Source organism: Bidens hawaiensis, unplaced genomic scaffold (assembly GCF_021521415.1).
Source record: "Bidens hawaiensis isolate Kalapana, Puna unplaced genomic scaffold, B.hawaiensis_p1.1 tig00004539_1, whole genome shotgun sequence".
In the NCBI taxonomy this organism is placed as follows: Eukaryota; Viridiplantae; Streptophyta; class Magnoliopsida; order Asterales; family Asteraceae; genus Bidens; species Bidens hawaiensis.
Window position 1 is genome coordinate 288,764 of NW_027491276.1, and position 22,376 is coordinate 311,139.

Here is a 22,376-nt window from a genome sequence, read left to right on the forward strand (position 1 = left end):
TGTGATACGCGTGAGCATATGTGATACGCGTGAGCATATGTGATATGCGCCATGCGCATAGGTTTTGGCTTTGTGTCTTCATGACATCCTGATTTCAAGCCTCTTGTCTATATCTTGTGGGTTGACCCGCCCCGCTCGATGTTAAGGCGGGTGCATACCTCTTCACTAGCTATAATCTTATAACATTTTGTTTTTATTGTCCATTGTCTTTGGGTAATGCAATAATATACTAATACACTAACTTTGATTTTTTCTTTCGAAGGTGAATATTGACACAAACCTTGTGGTCAAGTGTGTTTGAACTTTAATGATGTGGAGTTATAGACAGTTTTAACAATCATTTAGAAGCAAAAGATTTAGGACCGTCTCAAAGCTAGCAACATGTTTCTGTACATGAACAAAAGAAAAACACGACTAGGATCCAAATTCAGTTTGTGGTATCTAGCGCGACTCTGATGTTTTAAGATGAAGCATTCTTCCTTGCAGCATAAACTCGATAAGCAGCTAACCCAACAACTGCAACCGCAGCTCCCACTGCAGTCATAAAAAACACGCATAAACATTTACAACCTAGGTCGTTATAATTGTATCATCGTTTTAAGAGCATTGTGGTCATTTTGTTCTTGTTGATAAAATTGATAAATGGAATGCTTTTATAACACAAGACATAATACCTGAAACGGCCGTTAGGGAACGATTAAGAAGCCTTTGATAATGTTTCCGAGTTTTTGCAGCTTCAGTTTCAGGAATACTCAAATGCGGGTGAGATGCAGCTTTCACAATTTTCCTAAAAACGTAATTGAACTCTCCCAACCTTGTGCTTATCGGTATAGGAGCCTCCAATCCCATATCTTGGCTCACCTAAGAAAACGAACATTATTTCATATATTATTTAATTTGTTAACTTGAAATGTATATGAAATTGTGAAATCATGGATGAGCTCGTGCTTTAGAAACAAAGCTCGAAACGAGGCGAGCTGAGCTCGATCTCTAGTAGGTCCTTTACACCCCTAGACAGCCACCCCCTTAAAGGTTAACGGGCCAAACAGGTTGAAAGTTGCACCAAGTTACTACTTTATAGAATAATATTAATTATTCATGTTTATTACTAATAATGATGTGTAGTTGTATACCCTTGTTGAATCTTGTATTGCGGTTGTACTAGATTCGAGGTCGTCTTTAGCTGCGACAATAACGCAAGGAACCTCATAACCCGTGGTTTCCCCATGCCTCGCAACTTCAACAAGTAACTTTTTTGCTCGTATCCATAAAGGCTCCATCCAGCTACAAATTGACCATGAAAATGTTTTGATATTTCTAATAGAACAAAATCCAGATGATCAAACATACCTGTCATGAATAACAACCGCTACGTCACATGCTGCCAAAGCATCTTGATGACTCACCAAGTTTTTAACTGCGTCTTCAGGTATCTCTCTTAAAATCAAAGTTTTTTGTGTTCCCTGTAAGAAGTCGAATAAAAATACAAATTAACAAAAATATGTAGAGGTGGCAAAACTGGCGGGTTAGGTAACGGGTCAACAGTCAAAATAATGTGTCGTTTTTGTAAACGGGCTGAACGCTGGAGGATTGGGTTAACCAGAAAACACTTTTTACAAAATATTGAAATTATTGTAAATCATTAGTTTCAATATGACTAAAATAATAATATTTTCAAAAAAGCAAACTAAGTTTCTGCATAAAACGATATGAAGCAAAAGAAGCATGTAATCATCAAAGATTTGAGTTGTATAACATGATGCTTACAATAAATGTACTTACATCAGACTGATCAACAATATTAACTGCATATCGATCCTCTGTCGTTGGCGTGTATACTTCAGAAAATGGCCTGCAGTTCAAACAATTAAAAAGAGAACATCATGAAAACTAGTAGGCAGAAAATAACCTTTTTAATATAATATTCAATAAGTGAAAAAGATTTTATTTTAGAAATATATGTGTGTGTGTGTGTGTGAATATGTAATTTATTAAATTAGTTATAAATCATGAAATAATAAATTGCATAGTCATTTAAGATATAAGTATAACCAACACTAATCAAAGAATGTAAAATAAAAAAAAGTGTCTTGGGTCAACGGCACCCACCACATTGACATGTAAAAAAACTACCAGTATTGACCAACCCGACCCCGCCCATTTTGCCATCTCTTAAAAAACTTATCTAGTTTAGATGAAAGACCTTCTAACAAAAGAATGCAAAAATGAGGATTTTCCGGCCTCTTTTGGTCCAAAAACAAAGCACTGGAAGACATTTCGGTCAGAGGTTCGCTTCTTTCGGTCAATACGTCTTTGCTGAGTAACTCTTACAGCAGAAGCAAGATCACCAGCATATCCAATGTATATCAGGTTCTCAACAGCAAGAACTGGATCTAACACTGTCATTAAAGCCCACTGCACCCCACAAAAAAAATTAAAAATACGTATAAATACATAAATATTTATAACTGCATTCATATATACATACCTCCGACAAAAATCCATTGAGTGATAATCCTCCTAATGCGTTTTTTTCTGCAGCATTTGCATATGGAGCTTCATTCCAAGGACTGTAATGTAAAATAGCAAATTTTAAATGAAATTAATACACATAAAAGGAGGAAAAAGAAAATAATAGCTATAATAATTATGGGAAAAGTTGCAGTACTTTTCTGGTGCAGTAGAGAAAAGGTCATCAAGCTCAAGTGCATTGAGAGCATCATCCTGACCAAAAGACGAGCGGAGAGAATTTCAATTAATTAAAAATTAAAATATTTGAACAAAGAAGGTTTGAAAATTTAGAAATGCCAATTCGGTGAAACCATAGATTCAACTTCTAAAAGCTCAACAAAATTGCCATGAAACAGAATAAGCTTGGGATGTGCAACAAAACAAAATAACCGACATAACTTAACTGAAACAACCAAACCTAACAAAACCCAACGGTTGGTTTTGTGTTTTTTCAAAAACCGAATTTCCAGTTCGGTTTTGGATTTGCATATACCTAAAACCGAAAAAACGGAACCTAACTCGAAAAAATAGGTTTTTTTTATTTAATTTTATTTAATTTATCGATTCTAATTTTATTGTTGATTTTATTGTTGAGCGTTTCAATTTACAAGAAGCTTATAGATGGTGCACCCAAATTACTTTTAGGCCCAAATGTGTACTAATCAATTAATTATTTGTTAGCAAAAAAAAAAATTGGGCCCGAATTTATTATTTTGGACCATTTTCTCAAACCAAAATTCCAAGCCCAAATGACAAAACTAGAAAATAGAAATTAACCCACTATGAAAACCCAAAAACCAACTATCAGTTTTTGGTTCGATTTGAGCCCATAACAGGCCCATGCACACAACTAGAATAAGCAATTAAATCTATATTTGAGAACTTAAATCTAGAAAGAAAAAGAAATAAGTCAAACATACACCATCAAAGTCAAACAAGGTAAAAAGCCCTCTGAGAAATTCCACAGCTTCACTTGTCAACTCAACAGTCTACAAGCATACAAAAAACAATAATATCCCGGATTAATATCGATTCACTTGACATTAAATCAGTTACCATCATCTTCTATACCAATATCAGACCACAAAAAATACAATAATAATTACCTGATCTGGAGTCTTTTTAATTGGAGGCAAAAGCTGATCGCCGGCAAGTCTAATGTCATTATTGTAACCAAATTTCCTTAGAACAGTCCATGTCGTCTCTAAACGCCCCTTTTCAATAAATAATGAATGAAGAAAAAGAAAGCCGGATAATGTTAGACCGCTGTCATTGACACCTTCAGGCAGTTTTTCTTGCACTACTCTTTTTACTTCCACTATTTCTGAGGGATGCAATGGTGCACTAAAGCATTTGACCTATTCAAAATCATAAAATTAAACTCTTTAATTCACGTTCTACAAATTTCCAATGTATAAGAAACAATATACACTCCAAATGCATTTATCTCTAATGGGTCAAACAAGTAAATTTAAAAAAAAAAAAAAACTTAAAAGATAACTGGTTAGAAGCTCACCCAAATTGTATTTAAATGCATAAATCCTCCTAATTCATCATTATTTTTCAAAATATTGAGTTAGAAGCTCACCAAAATTATCCACTTTGACCGTGGACCAAACTGTCTGACCCACCCATGAAAAGTACAAGTGGTTAAATTTAAGTAAGACCGAGAAATGAAACCTGGAAATCATTCAACTCTGCATCACTTAGGGTACCATCTCTATCGTGATCAGAGAGAATAAATATCCTCTTTAAAGCCCTCACACATCGTGGTTTTAACATTTGTGTCTCCTGGTCAAATAGTGGGGCTGTTGGATGAATTACTGCCTTCTGGGCGTAGTAAAAAACCTCTGGGATCTGAAGTATATTTCAAAAACATCAAAATTCAAAATTTCAGTAATAGAAAATATTATAATGAGTGTGGAGATTTCTTTATACTGCAAATAAAAGCTTAGAAATTTCAAGAAACAGAACATTACCTGAATATTTTTGAATGCTGAAGATTCAATACAAGTTTCAATCTCACGAAACTGTTGCATTATCGGTGACATCACCTGCTCCAAACTAATTGCATGTTGTTCGTCCCTTGAATCCATCTTACAACCAGCCACTATAACAGGAACTTTCACCTGCACATGTGTATATACATCTCAGATTCAATAATAGCATAATCATAATTCTTGGTTTATAAATGGTTATTGATCAATGAAAGGAGGGTAACGTATGCTTGTAGTTCTTATTATCAAATATATGGCTCATTCATTGCATAGATGAAACCATCAAGAATAAACCAAATAGAAAGTATACCTCTAATCTTCTAAGTTCAGGAAGCCAAAACGTACTCAACCGATCAAGTGTTGAAGGCTGATCACACGCATATGTAAGAACTACTGCATCAGCTCTTTTTAGTTCATCTTCAAGCTTGCCTCTTTCCTCCAAACTGAAATTAATATATTCATCACCAACACATTCAGTTTCATGTTTCAAACTTCCCAATTTTTTTACATCAAATAGATATATTCTTCTTATTGTAAAACAATCTCTAACTAGGGAGTGCTTTCTGTTACTCAGTTTCTAGTGCTTTGGTGACCTAATCATCTTATTCTCTAAGGGTAAAAATTACTTATATACCATTAATTCAACCTAATATATACCATATTAGCACGAATGCCCCGTTACATGACAGGATAACTGGCGTTGCTTTTAATCCAACCTGTGTAGTACAGATTATTAAAAAAATAATAAAATTTATGTCATTAAATACGGATTAATAAATAAAATTAATAAAACATATGTCATTAAACATAGAATGTAGTGAATGGTATGTAGGGCTAGTGACTAAAAGACCATTTTAACCCTTCAAAATTATTTAAAGTAAATGCATTAAACCATATGAACAAAAGGTTGTAAAACTCTTAAAATAAAAAAAAACCTGCCCTTCTCATTCATATAGATATCATATGAGAAAATAAAAAAAACTGCCCTTCTCATTCATATAGATATCATATGAGGGCAAAAAGGTAATTTTACACAATGATAAACTTTTAAAAATACGATACAATCATAAATCTTAGACTATCTCATTCACAAACCAACCCAACCCAATCTTAAATTAAAATAATTTCTCTCTCTTCCACCTACCCAACCCAACCAAACTTTCCACACTCATTAGGCTCCCCGTAATGGGGCGACAATTTGCCCAAATTGGGGCGATAATTGGAGAAAACACCCCAACTCCCAGTCGATAGGTGGGGCGACAAGTGGGGGGCGATGAATATTTGTCTCCGGATTTATGTTTTGTCTATTATTATTTTATTATGTGTGTGTGGGTGGGTTGGGGAGGCCTACAACACCATTACACCCCTGAAAACAAAAACGCACTATTTGATGATTGGGCGCCATACAGTGCAAGTCACCCCATTTTGTAGCCCCTCCACTCCACTTAGCCTTAGCAACCCAATCTTCACTATTTTTTATTAAATAAATATAGTTTTTTATTACAATCGACTAGAAATATAAAAAATAATTTCTTTATTTAAAAATAAAGATTATATATTTAATTTAAAAATATGAACCAATAGAAAGTTGACAAGCGTCGATACAAATCGTAATGATTAATATTAATTATTTTATATTAAAAACATATATTATTTAATAAAATTTATACCGGACAAGAAAAAACATAAGACTACGTTTTTAGATATTTTAAAAACTAACTGTTAAAAAATTATTAGAGAAAAACAATATTAGTGTATTAAAACTAATTACAGTAGCGTGAAAGAAAAAAGAAAAAATCATGTTATGAAAGAAAGAGAGCAGAATAATAATAATAATACCTGGAAGATGTATCAATGATGGTAACGGGAACACGGTCAGGGTAGATATCCTCGGGCAGGCGGGTAGGTGGCAACACCGGAGGAAGCTTGGTCGGAAAAGACTCAGTTGCCGCCGTTATTATCAAGCTGGACTTGCCGGTACCACGGTCACCGGCAACTACGATTCGAACACCTGTTGTCGATTTCGCCATTGATATTGATTAATTAACAAAACAAAAACCCCTAATAGGAGTTGTAAACAAACAAAGGGTTTTGGTTTTGGTTTTGGTTTTAAATTTGATTGATGAGGGTTCAACCAAGATTTTATTTTATTCTATATATGGAGTATATATTTATGTCTGTCATTTCCTTAAATAATAATAATAATAAATATTACTTGTATATAATAGGATTTGATTTTTCAAATATTTTTTCTTGAAAGAAAAGTTAGGTCCAACATTTTTTTGTTGGCTTCTCTTCTAAGTATGTCAAATACGTTTTTGTTTTTTTAAAAAAACAAAAAGAAATAGAAAACATGTTACAAATTACATAAAAGTTACATAACAAAGATTAGGTATTTTATAATATTTTGGTTGAAATCTTAATCTACTAATTTTGGGCTTCACGTATATGTTTAAAGGGGTTTTTTTGAAAATAAATTGTTTTATTTGATGGCTACTACTTGATCGCATCTCGACTAAACAGGCGTTGTCAACAAGAGGGTGATTTTTGATAATCTACAATGTGTGCTTTATGGAACATTTAAAGAAACATCTCGAACACCTTATGATGAGATTATCTTCAAAACAGTATCTCTAAGGTTATGCGTAGTTGAGGGGCTATAAATGGGGGCGAATTGTGACACGTGGCACCCAGTCAGCAAATGTGTGAATTTGATTTTGGTGTGTAATGGTGTAGGGGCTACAAGTTGGGCCCACAGTGTCTTTTTTTATTATTTTTTTATAATTAAACTAAACAAATAAAAATCAAATTTATTTAAATAATTAAATAAAAATGCATTAAAATTAAAAAGAAATACAAAAAAAACATAACTAAACAAAATACATAACTAAAAATATAAAAAAAACATAACTAAAGAAAAAAAAATTAAAAACATAACTAAAAAACATACTAATATCCGTAATATTCGTGCATTTTTTCACGTCGTCGTTGAAGCAATAGCTGTTTCCTCGTGAAACCCCTCCGCTTTGAGGGATTCGTAGTCTTCTTTCATTTGACGTAATTCCAACGTCTGGTTCAGCTTTTCTTGTTGTTTGTTGGATGCTCAAAGGTCGTTTCCTATTTTCGTGGCATTTGTTTCCAAACGACCAACCAACTCGTTTATTTCATCGGGCGACGTATTGAATCGTGTTGACGACGAACCTTCCCCCCTTATTTTTTCTCGATCTCCCGCGTGGTCGAGGCAACTCCTCTACTTCTTCTTCGTCGGCTATATTAACATCATCGGCTAAATTAATCGTGTCGTCCAGGAAGAAGCTACGAGCATCGGAGGGTGTGTTTGGTGTGCTCGGATTTGTCGACGATGATGTCTTCGACCTTTTTGAAGGCCGAGATGAGCCGTTCGTCGGGCGACCGGAACGGTTAGTGTCCCGTTCCATTTCGCGCAGCCGCGTAGTTTTTCCCAACAATTCAAATACTTGAACGGTTTCCCAGGCCGCTCAAAAGTTTGGCCCTGAGCTCGAAAGTCACTCAAGGCTTGAGTTATAATGTCGACGTCGTTATGCCCGCTACGCCAGCCGGACCCCTGCAACCGGTTAATTATCCCGGCAAATTTTGACAATCGGCGTTAAGCCCCTTCCAGTGGGCAAACCGCTTCTTTTCCCCGGTAGTCTTCGGGTTTATTGGTTATCGTAAGCCAAGCTTCAAAGACTTTCTTCTAAAACTCCCCGGTGACTTGAAAGTTAGCTACAAATTAAAATTATTTGTCACAATTAGTATACATTTTAGTAAACACTAAATACATTTTTAATAAATACTTAATATTAAAAAACTTACCGACGTTGGGATCTTCCGAAATGACGATCCAAGCCCTTGCGAGGGCCACCTCCTCCTCCTCGCTCCAATGCTTGTATGGATCACGTTGCGCCATCGGCTCCCTCGGCTATTTCTTTTTGTGTTTACGGGTCGCCTTTTTGCTTGAACTGGAGGCCCGTGCGTTTGCGTCTCCGGCACCATCACCGGCTCCGACTCCGGTGGTGTAGACCCGAACATCGGCATTGTGTTTTGCGGGCTGAGATAGTTGGCGTACATGTTTAGGTTCGGGTCGGAAAATTGAAACGGATAGCTCGGTTGGTTTCGGTTCATCGGGTTCCATTGTAAGTTCGGTTGGTTCGGTTGGCTCGGTTGCGAACCATACGTTTGACCAAAAGCAGGGAATTGGTAGTTCAGTTGGTTCGGGTTGTTTCTAGGATTCATTTTGCTAATTTTTTATAAGAATTTGGATATGAATTGTGTATAAAATGTAAGAATTCGGGTTGTAAGAATTTATATATATATAGGTATTGGATCATTTCAGAAGTATTTTTAGAGCGAGAAATGCGAGAAATAAATATAACCAATCACAATTTATTTTTTTCTTTTTGAATTATTTTATTTTAAGGGCATCTTAGTAAAAAGTGATTGTTTATATTGTTAGTAACTAACTATAATTTGGGGTAAGTTACATTCTAACTTTTAGCACTATTATTTGTCACTTATATTTTTCCAAAGTATGAATAGATTGCATCTGATTCTCTTTTGAATAACTTTCTTTTTCTTTTGAATGGTAGGCTGCATCGAATTCTAACCAACCTTCTTTTTTTTAATTCATTTAAACCCAAATTATTTGATTCTATTATTTACTTTATTTCTATTCAACCAATATATTTGATCGTAAAAAATCAATTTCATTTCTTCTGTTTGCACCCATTAATGAAAATCTATAACAAACCTATATACATCATGTAAGATGAAAACATGTTTCCTTTTCTTCTATATACCTAAACTGGTGGATCAATAAATAATCCATACACACTATCATAATTAATCGCTACACAACAAACTATTGTACCTACATAATAAATAGTCACATGCATAACAGTCAACAATAAGATACCATAAAAAATATAAGTAATTCATAAAAAATTAATAATTACTCCCTACACAACAAACTATTGATTCTATATACACAAGATTTCTTAAACAAACAGAATGGTTAAAATCAGGTAAAAACCATAAAATAAAGTACGCCATTTATCCTACTATTCCTTGATCAACCAAACCTTCAATCCGAACTTAGAGCCCCCCTAATATGTGATTTCTTTGTATTTATTTTTTATAACAGAATCATGGCCACAGATTTTGGTAAACGCCACATGTTTTTTAATGTCATTCTAGTCACATCACCATTTGGTGTGTGCTTAATATTGTTTTTTATCAACCAAAACTCTCTTGAGATTGTGAAGTCTTTAAAAGCCAAATATCTCTTGGCCTGTTTAAAAAAACAAAATTAAAAACAAATTAATAATAATCCAAAACTAGCTTTCTATTTATTTTTTCAATATCAAACATCAAACAACCTTCTTAAAAAAACATAAACTCTGACGAAACATAAACCTACATAGAGCATAATATTCCTACACAATCCAAATTTATCTTTCTAGACTCTGCATCATTATCTTGTGTTCCACATTTTAATTTTAACCATTTTGGTGTTAACAAACACAATGCATCAGCCTTTCAAATGATCAATAGTCCTTAGTAACTCACAAAATAGTCCCTCTTCACAAAATTACACAATATATTTTCAATCGGTTATGTAGCGAATGAAATAAACTACTTAACAAATATGTAAATTTAGGGGTATTACCAGTTAGTGACGTATCACTAATATATTAAATAAAACCCTCTACAGTGAACAAAATACATACACAACAATTCACTATTTCATAACTATATAGCAACATAATATTTACTCCAAAACCAAACAAAAACCTTCAAATAAGTCTACATAGATCATACTAAAAGTTTTGAACCTAACATAATACAACTAACCTTCACAGAAAACAATCTACATATGACCAAAATAAGCATAAACAATTAACAACCCAGATACACAAAAATCTTAGTAAATATACACAATTAACAACATGTATACACAACAATCATTGGCCCCTACACAATAACAAATTACTTTCTAATCGACCCATTAACTCTAAACAGAAAACAAACTACATACACCCTACACAAGCAAAAAGCCTACACAATAAACAATCTACCCATTGCCTAAATGAGCATACACAACAAACAAAACACGTACACAAGTAGCCTAGTGAACCTACACAACAAACAACATGCATACACAATACCATAGTCGCCCCTACAGGGTAACAAGTTACTTACAGAGTTACAGAACATGCTCATTAACCCTACACAGAACACAAATTGCCCACACCCCTACACATGCAACAAGCCTACACAAAAAATAATATAGACATTGCCTAAATAAGAATACACAATAAACAAACCACATACACAATAATTAGTAAACCTACACAGTAGACAGCCTGCATACACAACAACCACAATCGCCCCTGCACTATAACAAAATACTTACACAACAAGCCAGTTAACCCTACACATATTATAACTGCATACACCCCTACACAAGTAACAAGCCTACACAAAAAAAATCTACACATTATCTAAATAAGCATACACAATAAACAAACCACATACAAAAGAAGCTCTAAAATCGATTTCATATATATATAAACCCTATTTTTGTTCAAACAATCGTCCCTCCATAAATAAACACAATGAATAATAATGAATGAATGTAACTATTTTATCTAAGATGATGTGAGATATAGGTTAAAACAACATAGAAAAGTTGAGATACCTTGATTCATAAAAGTCGAAATCCCCAATTTTGCAATACACGAATGACAGTTGATAGTGTCGACCAAACCCTACCTTGTAACCTAGCGCGTGATACAAACTATTACAAATTGAAGATTTTGTGAATAAGAATTCATAGCAAGATGATTTTGGCATGCTATCCTTTGTTAATTTATTATTAAAGCATAAAAAAGGGGGAACGGCAGAATGGATGGAGATCTGATTTAATTATCCTAAACCCAAAAGACACACATACCCTTTCCAGTGAAAACATATTAATTTTCTGTCCTTGTAATTACCACTTTGCCACTTCTATTGTGTACCCTTGATTAAACATAATCAATGGTTAAGATCTACTTCTTGCACTTCTCGCTATAATATCACTTCTCGCAAGATCCGTCCCCTATATATATATATATATTGTTTAAATTAATTATTATTATTTTTTACATTTGACCGTTGTCAACGGTCATTTAAATATAATATTATTATTTTCTAAATCATCAGGCGACAAATACAACCCGCCCCTTTTCGCCCAATTATCGTCGGGGGGGGGGGGGGTGTTCTAGCCCCTTCATGCCCAATTCTCGCCCGAGCCCACGCCCACTACACATGGCCTAAGTGGGTGTGATCTATTATATACATGATTGGGTCCAATTATCTAAACGGATGAATTTTGACACTTTAGAGGAGATTCTTGATTTCCGAAAAAGAGCATAAAGAATAAAGAGGAATATTACGTGGTTCAGTCTATCTCAATGATGAATGATTTGGATAGATGGAAACAACGTCATTTTCAATAATGTATATTTTCAAATGTCCAAAATAGTCAACGCCATCAAGTATGCTTCTTTCTTGTGGGTGAAATAACGTTGCAAGAGACTAAGCCTTGAATGGGAAAAATGGTGCAAGTTTAACTTTATTAATTGTGTTTTTATACTTGGTTACATTTTTTATTTGCTTGTATGTTTGGGTTTGTTGCTGATTGCTAATTGCCATTTTCCTTTAAATATAATTGGTCTTTCAAAAAAAAATAATATTTTAAAGTATGTGGAATTCTTAATTCTCCACGGCCTTCCTTCACACATGTGGTTTACACGTAGGTGGTTAGCAATGTTCCATAACGTGGTTTTTTGTCACATCGGACTATGCGCGATTTTCACGTCCCACGTTACTTAGCAATATGGTCAATCAACTTTCCATCGTTACCTGGTTTATTTTGAAGCGAAAATTTCTTTCTTATTAGTTCTAACAATCTAACTCAGCTGAAATCGAGCAAAACAAGTCGAGTCAACTTGAGTCATTTTTAAAAAAACCGAGTCAAGCTTAAGTTTTGGGCTCGGTTTAAAAGTCAACCTGAGGCTGACTTGTCTTGTGACCAACCCTCTATAATCACACCTTATGGTTAAATTTAAACAATGTTTATATCGACTAAAATTAAAAAAAAAAAAAAAGCGTCACACTTTAGTTTCCTTAGTGATGCATCTCTTGCATCCGAATAGTTCCATCTCATAATGTTGAAGAGGATTTTTCGTCACACGAGGCTTTGAGTAGATTCACCATGAATATTAAGTAAAGAAGAAGACGGCCTCACTTCGTCTTGCTCGGCTAGTGCCAAATCATGAACAACTCGATACAAGGGTTTAAGACCTCACAAGCCAATCAAAATGTACAATTGATACTTATTAAGTAAAGCTTAGGCTCAAGCTCAGCCCGGTATGAGCTTTTATCAAGCCGATGTTAAGAGTAATTCACGAATGGCCATTACAATCATGCTCCTTCAACTTTCAAATGTCGTTCATCAAGGGGAAAAAATCAAAACTCAACTCAAGATGCGGCTGCACTTGCATAACGTCAAATGATAATGTCAATAAATTAATCAGTATTCCAAAACAATGTACGAAATAGAACATTTTCATAGCAATATAGATCTGGTTTTGACCTTCCAATGTCTTCAACAGTAAGTCAGTATCATGGTTGAGTACAAACTAAAAAGATCATGTGGTCTATAAAAAACACAGGCACTAATCGATAAATACATAAGCGTAAAACCGAGCATTCATCTTAATCTTTATTTTATAAGCCAATACGACAAATCGGGTTGCTCTTAATTAGACCGAGGTCCACCTACAAAAAAGAAAAAAGTCGTGTCAAATTATGTTTTGTAATTTTTGGATTATGTTTTAATGGTTTGAAACATATTGATGTGGCGGTTTAAACTTTAAAGCAATATACCTTGTGCCCGAAGAGATCTCTGATGTTATTGATGCCATAAAGTATCATAGTTGGCCTATAAGGATATCAGTTCCAAAAATATTTTAAAAAAAACCATTGATTAGGTCTAATTAATAGTTAAAAATATGAACATACTTACCGTTCAAGAGACAGGCCCCAAGCAATAACGCTAACATCTTCCGGAAGTCCCATAGGAAGTAACATTTCAGGTCGAAACATTCCAGAATTTCCTACTTCAACCCATTTCTTAAGACCTTCATGATATCTGCCACATTAGATAGTACATATGTGACATGTTATACCAACATGCTAAAAAGTCAAAACGGTTGGAAATCAAACAAAAATAAAAACCGACCCGAATATTTCCATGCTTGGTTCAGTGTATGGATTGTAAGCAGGCTTGAAACGCAAGTTGGACATTCCTGGAATAAAAGATGGAATGAGATAATATTATATTATTTCATTTGTTTTACTTACGGTAAATTACGGTAGTGCTCCTTAACATGAAGATTAATGTTTACCCAAACGTGAGAAGAAATCATGCAGCACACCCTGTAGGTCCCCAAGACTTAGCCCACGGTCACATATTAGCCCTGAACCAATAGTGGTAAACATTTAAACAAAAATAAATTGAACAGCGACTTTCAATTGAATCTGTCAGAGTTAAACATAAAAAAACACATCATAGTTTAACTTTTTTAATCAACTATTTACAAAGTGTTTTTCAAACATTTTCTAGAAGTACAAACTTCCTGAAAACAACGTAATTTTTTTCCAACAGGAGATACGCATGTGCGTTTTTTATAGAACTATTATTATCAACTAAAAGTCAGTTTTAACTTTTAAAATGTCAACTTTTTAATTTTTCAGTAGCAGTAGATATTTCGTTGTATAAAAAATGTACAGAGACAAGTTTACCTTCTATTTGATGGAACTCAGCAAGATGGGTCCGGTCAACAGCCTCATTTCTGAAAACCCGATCAATACTATAGTACCTTTTTGCTTCAAAAGGTTTCTGCAAATTTTATAAGTTCAGCAGTTGATAGATTCATATGCAGTAATGCAGCCAAACAAATCATTTTTCCGCTCAAGGATAAGGCTGCTCAAAGAGCTTGAGCTTGAGGCTTGCTCGGACAATAAACGAGCCTAGCCCAAGCCAAGGTCGGCTCGTTGCTTTTGTGTGTGTGTGTTTGTAACTTTGTAAACATATGGCATTTTTATAGTGAAAAAATTAATATATATATATATATATATATATATATATATATATATATATATATATATATATATATATATATATTGAAAATTCAAATTTCGCTCGTTTAAAAGTAAAGGACAAATTTTATATATATAAACTATAACCCAAATTTAATATATATAAATTTTGAATTCTGTAATTTATAAATTCTGCTTAATATGTATGTTACATATACTATTTTCAGCTTTTATATACACATCATCATCATCATCATCGTACTCAGTATATCCCACCAATAGCAATGCTATGGTAGGGTCTGAGGAGGGTAAGAATACACAAATATGTGTAAAAATATGTCTCATTAAAAATACAAAATTTTAAAAAAATTTTATATACACAAATATGTGTAAAAATACAAAATTTTAAAAAAATTTGAGAAATAAAAAAGATGTCTCATTAAGCCATGAGCTGACTCAAGATTTTGAAAATGCCGAGATCGAGCGCAACATTTCAGCTCGTTAAGATAAATGAACAAAGCCCAAGCCCACCTGGCTCGGCTCGTTTACAGCCGCCCTACTCCAGAACAAAGCATGTAAATAAAAGAAGATAAAATAGAGATTTAAGCATTTTTTTCACCCCTTCCAATACTTTTTTAGTTATTCTTCGTTATTTTAATAATAATAAATTATGTTACGAAAAGCAAATCATGGTCATAATAAATGAAAAGACTGAACAAAACAATGAAAATAAAACCTTTGCAAGGGCGTACAGCATCCTCGAGGACACAGCAGTTGTATGAGTTCTTAACAAGTTTTTATTTGCTTCCTCTCTTTTCCAATCATATCCATACCTGCAAAATAAGCATTGCTAAAAGTTTTAAAAAAAATCTTAGAAAAAGCGTGAATATATAAATGCATAAATACATGTTTCATATGATGGCATACCCTCTTGACCCATGACCTCCAGACTCATGAATCTGCTTCACTCTCTCAACATAATCTTCGGGAAGCGTCTTTGTAGTAGACGGTTCTACATATTTCATTGTCATCCATTAGAGTATATTCGAAAGCAAAGACGCAAGGCACAAAACTTTTGTTTAAAACATACCGCGTAGAAAGAATGTATCATGTGAATCACGAGCAGGGTGTTGTTGCGGTTGGAAAAGTGCATCAAAATTCCAAAAGCTGCGATTATTATCACATAATTTTAGCATAAAAAAAGTAATTTTTGCAGACCATATCCTCATATAAAATCCTTATTTAACTTATAACACCGAATATTCATAGGTAGGCAAGGTTACATATTAGTATATTACAAAAGAGACTGGAATTAATATCCGAATATCTGTAAGCAAACCAAATTTTCAGTGAACAAATCGTAAAGCATTCAGCTAGAAGTTTGTTTATGTTCATATACTTAATTAAAAAACAAACATGAACAAAAGGATGTGTTCATTTAGTTAAACAAACGAACATGAGCACATGCTTCGTTCTTTCATTTATGGTTGTGAATGTTCGTTTATTTAAATTTGTTGTTTGCGCATTAACGTTTTATGTTCGTTAGTTTACGTTAGTTCATTAATATAATGATTTAAAAATTATTGGCCCATTCCAACTTAGTTTAGTTTTATTAACTTTTTAGGCCCAACACATTGTTCTTCACATTACTTTTAACTGGTTTACTTCAATTATATTTGTTCATCTATGTTCAGTTATGTTCGTTCGTGAACCATTCGCTTATACTGTTAACAAACGAACATGTTCGTTTTTTAACAAACACAAACAAAAGAACTCCATTCGTTTAATCTTCGTGTCCGATTGTCTGTTCAGTTAAAAGTTTAACAAACGAACATGAACAAGCTGCGTTCATGTTCATTTACAAGCCTGCCAGTCTGATACTGTAACTAGACTGTATGGGAAGTCCACAATATATACAGGTAAGAAACCAAAAACCCTAGATAAACCTAACTTGGGCCTACTGGCCATAAACTAATAGACCGTAACAATAACTAGTAATAATTATAATTTACACAATCAAACTGCATGAATAAAGGAGAACAGTAGCTACCTGCTTTCAACATAATTATTTGTTGGCATTTCCTCAAATCTGTAATCAAACAAAGCAGTATTGTAAAAGCTATTATTAATTAAAATGATGCCTGAACAAAATGTTATTGTTGACATTTACCCCATTTGAAGAAAAATCATCTGCATTTGTCGCCTTACCTGAAATGACTTGATATTTAGATATAGGAATCTGATTTGATGAAAATTTGCTTTATCAATTAAACTTTTAAATAACTAATTGATATACCTCAATTACATAATTGTTTATTATTCCAACATAATTCAAGCAAAAAATCAAAGAAAATAAATAAAAAATGACTAATTGTATTCTTGCCTTGAGCAATGGATGAAGATAACCACATTCAACTGGTAAACCTTTTGCAAGAAAGTTATACTCTTTAAACTGCAATTCCTTCCACTCACCACTGGAAAACAAAAAAGAAAATACAAGTATTAAATTTAGTTATTAAAAGATTAAAAAATTTTGTAAATGTGTTTTATCACAACAAAAAATCTGAGTTTAGTTTCTTGGCCGATCCAAAATAGAAAGCACATGCTTGAGTTTATTGACTTAGTAAGGTGATGGTTATTAGACCTTTATAAACACGGTTTATCTTTTCTTTTAGTTGTAAACACTAAACAAGTGAAAATCAAGATTTTAATAATACCTTTGCAGATTTTCTCGGGTTAAATCAGTGGCAGGCTTCTTTCTTTTAGGGGCATATTGAGGACCTTTTTTAACAGAGTAGCCTTTCCATATCCTGTAAAAGTGAAAACACAATAAAAATCACACATATAAGATTAGGATGTAACATGATATATTGAAAAACTGTTGTCAAGTACATAAATCATGAGCAATAAAGTTGGTACAAAATAACCAACTTATTATGATGTATGTAAAACCAAAAGCATACAAATAGGATAAGAACTATTACTGGGGAGATATAAGTTTTCTTCGCTTCAGAGCATCAATATCTTCTTGTTTGAGAACCTGAAATACATTATCTCAATGGTCAAAGTATGCAAGGATACTACGTTGAGTCAAAGATATAATTCATATTCAAATATAAGAAATAAGCGGTCTATGTGCTTCTTAAACAATATTATCATTTCAGACAACATAAAAGATGATGTTTCAAATTAGGAAGATATGTAATTCTAGCCAATAGTTTATTAATATTCTAAGCAAAGTGAAGAGCTTGGTAAATATGCATACCTCTCCATCTTTTATCTTTATGAGCAGAGCCTTCACATTATCATCAACATGTGCAACCTACAACAAGTCATAAATTAAAAAGATTAGTTTTTATACATCAGCTAAAAAACAAGACTTCACAGCATATATGAAATTTACAATGTAAAGAAGATGCATGAGCACAAACACTGAACTATGTTATGGCTTTTATAGGTAGTTATACTCAATTAACTAACATTTCAGCTTATATGAAACTAACAAGTTCAAACTTTAAATACTAAGCAAACAAATAGTAACTTCAAAGAGTGAATTATACCAATTAAAAGAAGTAACAATTTCAAAAATATACAATCATCCTTAACATTACTCAATTAACTTTACCTTTCTAGAGACTTGTGTCTTTCCCATCTCCACCCAGTCATTTTTTCTCGCTTGCTGGCTACCTATCTTGAAAACAGAGTCTCCTAACTTTTTCTGCATTCAAAAAAATCAATTCATTCAGTATACCTTCAAACAAGTTGATAGGCAGACAATGACCCACAACCCAATAGCCCAAGTGGACCCCAGCCCAGCCCACAAATGGGTCAGCCTCGTTCAGCTGGATGCTTCAAACGCTTGATCGCATGTTACCAGTTTTATTTTATGCCCCCACGTTTTATTCCACAGCATTTTAATGTTCATTTTGTTATTTTTATTTTATTTAGTTAGTGGTCAAAGTAGTTGTTTTGATTATTCCACAAGTGTAGGGAACGTGGGTGGTAGTGTTTGTTAGTTTTTGTTTCTTGTTTCACAATATGTACTGGAAAATTGGAAACCAATGGCAGTTTTTTTGAGTTTCCTAATTATTTTATTCTCTGTCGTCAGAGGGTAATCTTGTTCCATTGCTATTCTAAAATTTAGCAGGTTTTAGAAGGTGATCTTGGAGGCTGGTTCTTGTTCTCGTGGTGTGGCTGTATCGAGAATCGGGGCTAGATTAATCTGCTCAACGAGGCTTACGAGTGGTGTGACTGTATCTCGTGGGAACCATTGTTTGTTTGTTTGTTATTGTCGGGTATTTTCGATCCAAATTAAGCTTATTGCCATCACAAGTGTCCAACTATTCTCAGATGCTGGTATCAAATGCTATTAAAATTTACATGTAATGTAACTACATCCAACAAATCAAATTTTCATGACCCATAATGTAAGTAGAAGATTGTTTGTTTAACCTTTAGTTCTACTGGTGATATACCCTCTGGTGGGATGGCCATGAATAGTTGGAATTCTGGAGATCCGCTAGCAGCATAAGTTTTTCCTTCAGTAGTTAGTTGCGATCTCTCTTTCTTTATATCCTATAGACAATGCATAATGGCATATTATGGTTTACATACAAAAAATTAAAACCAAACTCGATATCTCTGAGCCAAACAGAACAAAATGTCACTATGATACTACAATAATTTCAGCTGTATACTCAAACAAAAGTATAAACCAAAACACGACCGTACACGCATAAGCATTCATTTACACAACTCATCTCCAACTATAATCACAATGGTTGATACTTATCACAAAAACTGATTTAAATGAATCAATGATTAACATTCTCTGTGCCAATTTGTTCTTCCTCCCAACATATAGTCCCAAAATGACCTTTTGTGCTAGTGACCTACTGACCTTAACTAATCAGACAAAAATGGTGTAACTGACATGACTGTGTAGACTACAAATACAATATCCGTTCACGAGTAAGTAGACCACTATGCTATATTACCATATCACTGTGAAACATCTATTTATGCTTAAACCACTAAGAATATAACAGTACTTAGTAAAAAGTAAAGATTAACAATTTTGATCCAACTATAATTCAATAAGCCACTGTGTATTTTCAAAACTCTCTAAAAAATGATGCAGGGATAAAACAAGATCTGTCTAATGTCTCTGAACATATTATATACGAGTATGCATATCTAAATAAGCAATTCTGATGGAGATCCGATTCAACAAAAAAAAAGTAAAATAATCAAATCTCAAAATGTCCAAGCAGCCGCGTTATTATTGAAGTTTATTTCATTTTATTTGTTCTATTTTAGTTTCTTTGTTTTAAATTTCATCCACATTTAATTCCTTTATAGTATCAGTTAACTTAGTGGGGTTACGGGTAGATTTTATATTCTCTTGCAATTTGCATGTATTAAAGGAGGCTATGAAGAAAACATGTGTGTTAATTTTATGTCAATAAATTTTGAGTTAAAATTGATTTGTCGGTGCTAGCTCAACCGTGGTGCGTTGAGTGGTGTTCTTAGACACGATTATCTAACCGTAGTGGTGTGAAATCGTATCTCCGGTTGGGTATCGTTGCCCTATTGTTTGTTAGTGTGGTGTTCTGTATCACAAGCGAGCATTAGATCTATCTGTTTATTTAATTTCAATAATATATCCATTTCGCCTGGTCCGGTGTCTATCCTCAAATTCATTTCCAGAATCCATGTGTTCAAAGTAAAAACTTATAATTAGGTATAGCAAGTAACATAATAAGAATGTAGGCAAATTCAATTACATATATTATTAACCTTCATATCATCATCTACTATATAATAATAATAATAAGAAGAAGAAAATGTGAATAGAGTAGAAAACAACCTGAGCATCAACGAATCGAAAGGCGTTGAGGCTCTTAATGACGTTGACGATCTCTTGATGACTAATTCCTTTGTCCTCAGCAAAGTCACCTGAATCTACAATCTGTTCGTTATGTTCCAGAAACCCTAACACTGCTTCTTCCGCCATCTGCTTCTTAATTGTAAATGACTATACCTACTACACAAATAAATAAATCAAATTATAAAATTCAAACAAGGATAAGAAGTCGATTATAACTTCAGTTTGATTAAGTTAATGTCAATAACTTGTTGAATTATATTTAAAGAAAATATATATATACACGTAAATCGATATTAATATAGGCATAGTGACCTGATGGATGTAATGTAATACTAATGAAGGAAGATGTATAGTATACTTACTGTGTTTGGTGTTAAAACAAAGGGTTTTGGTTTGGTGTTGCACTCACGGACGGTAAAGGTACTAATCAAATACGGTAATTCAACATGTCGAGAGTCAAAGTTTATTTAGTAATTGCTATGAATTAGAGAGAATAGATATTTGAAAGACATGTTATTCGTATATCTACTACAATACTAAAGGAATTACTTTTGAAATGGGATCTTCTAATGATAAATTTGATAAGAGAAATATGCCCAATATCAAACACATACTCAAATTAAGTGTGACCAAAGAATGGAAGCTGAAAGAGAGTAACTAAAATACCTCCAAAAGTATCAATGGTTCTAGAAGGATTAAGGACTTATTTAATCAATCTAAACAAGTTGGTAGTAACATCCCAAAAGAAGGGATTAGAACAACATATGCATCAGGCCAATGGACAAGACCTAAGTCAATGAAAACAATGGTCTAAGAGAACGCTCTGTCTAAGAAAACGCTCATGGGTTAAGAACCAACATGTAAAGGGTGGGGATCTTTCATTTGCATTCACTCAATTTCCATATGGAAGAATAAATACTCACAATAACTTAGTCAATCATAGTTTAAGATGGATCACACAAGAGGTCACGACTAAGGTAGAATAGAGACTTGTTGTAAGTCCATTATACTTATCATAAGTAGCAAGCACAATGGAGTGGGACGACTTGAAGAAGTTACCCTCATAAACAAGAGAGGCAAGCCCAATAACATTGGGTGGCCCAAAGGATTTATAATTGGGCCTCCGAGACAATAAAAAGGGTAGGCCCAACAGTAGCTGTCACCCCCCCCCCCGGCCGAAGACGGAAACGACGGGGCGTGCGTAGATTGAAATCATGCACATGGTATTAAATGTAAAAGAGTAAACTGCGGTTTTCGTCCCTGTGGTTTGTCCAAATTTGTGATTTTAGTCCAATCAATCAATCAATCAATCATGCCCAGTAAAATCCCACCGACAGCAAAGCTATAAGTAGGGTCTGGGGAGGGTGGGATGTAGGCACACCGTACCTCCATCCAAAGGAATGAAGAGGTGGCTTCCAGAGAGACTCTCGGCTCTAAGTACATGTGAATGAAGCAAAATAAAGGAAATCAAAGTTTAACAGTTATATACAAACTACTACTAATTATAATAATATTAATAATAAGATCACAGTTTAACAGCTATATAAAAGCTAATAATAATTATAATAATAATAATATAATATATGTAAGGGAAATACCATTATGGTATGCGACCTAAATAAGTTAAGTCTAAGCCCTAAGGTATTCAATTCTCTCTAAAAATCCTTAACTTTAATTCTACTTCTCCACGAATTCCTATCCTCAACCATGTCCTCGGAGAGGTTTAGGTTTATCAAATCATGCCTAATCCTCTCATCCCAAGTCAATTTCGGTCGTCCTCTACCCCTCCTCCCCTCTATAGTAATGTTTTC

The 22,376-nt window shown here is 33.7% G+C and overlaps 2 protein-coding genes across 2 annotated transcripts; both read right to left on the minus strand.

Annotated features, from left to right (window-relative positions):
• Positions 1–273: 273 nt before the first annotated feature.
• On the minus strand, positions 274–6,589 carry LOC143626910 (mitochondrial Rho GTPase 1-like). The gene is made up of 14 exons (XM_077096842.1): positions 6,348–6,589; positions 4,819–4,951; positions 4,491–4,640; positions 4,192–4,368; positions 3,618–3,869; positions 3,432–3,500; positions 2,669–2,724; positions 2,489–2,570; positions 2,204–2,415; positions 1,783–1,852; positions 1,351–1,463; positions 1,134–1,284; positions 675–861; positions 274–534 (listed from the first exon to the last, which is right to left on the minus strand). Exons 1-14 carry the CDS (start codon positions 6,536–6,538, stop codon positions 461–463), a joined length of 1,917 nt encoding a protein of 638 aa, XP_076952957.1. The 5' UTR covers positions 6,539–6,589; the 3' UTR covers positions 274–460.
• Positions 6,590–13,082: 6,493 nt separating this feature from the next.
• On the minus strand, positions 13,083–20,691 carry LOC143626928 (phenylalanine--tRNA ligase alpha subunit, cytoplasmic-like). The gene is made up of 18 exons (XM_077096855.1): positions 20,545–20,691; positions 19,128–19,250; positions 18,301–18,393; positions 17,941–17,997; positions 17,660–17,715; positions 17,393–17,485; positions 17,059–17,149; positions 16,846–16,883; positions 16,726–16,764; positions 15,766–15,842; positions 15,603–15,687; positions 15,412–15,508; positions 14,379–14,475; positions 13,982–14,053; positions 13,816–13,882; positions 13,600–13,725; positions 13,461–13,515; positions 13,083–13,352 (listed from the first exon to the last, which is right to left on the minus strand). Exons 1-18 carry the CDS (start codon positions 20,689–20,691, stop codon positions 13,302–13,304), a joined length of 1,464 nt encoding a protein of 487 aa, XP_076952970.1. The 3' UTR covers positions 13,083–13,301.
• Positions 20,692–22,376: the final 1,685 nt, after the last annotated feature.

What these genes read in the sequence shown, in the direction of transcription:
- LOC143626928 (XM_077096855.1), bottom strand. Translation starts at nt 20,691, where the DNA reads ATGGCGGAAGAAGCAGTGTTAGGGTTTCTGGAACATAACGAACAGATT. An exon ending in AATAATTATGTTGAAAGCAG is followed by an intron (nt 15,843 to 16,725) that starts GTAGCTACTGTT and finishes TAATAATCGCAG; the next exon opens with CTTTTGGAATTTTGATGCAC. An exon ending in TGATACATTCTTTCTACGCG is followed by an intron (nt 15,688 to 15,765) that starts GTATGTTTTAAA and finishes TGAAATATGTAG; the next exon opens with AACCGTCTACTACAAAGACG.
- LOC143626910 (XM_077096842.1), bottom strand. Translation starts at nt 6,538, where the DNA reads ATGGCGAAATCGACAACAGGTGTTCGAATCGTAGTTGCCGGTGACCGT. An exon ending in TTCTCTACTGCACCAGAAAA is followed by an intron (nt 2,571 to 2,668) that starts GTACTGCAACTT and finishes TTTACATTACAG; the next exon opens with TCCTTGGAATGAAGCTCCAT. An exon ending in TTGCATTCTTTTGTTAGAAG is followed by an intron (nt 1,853 to 2,203) that starts GTCTTTCATCTA and finishes TTTGAACTGCAG; the next exon opens with GCCATTTTCTGAAGTATACA.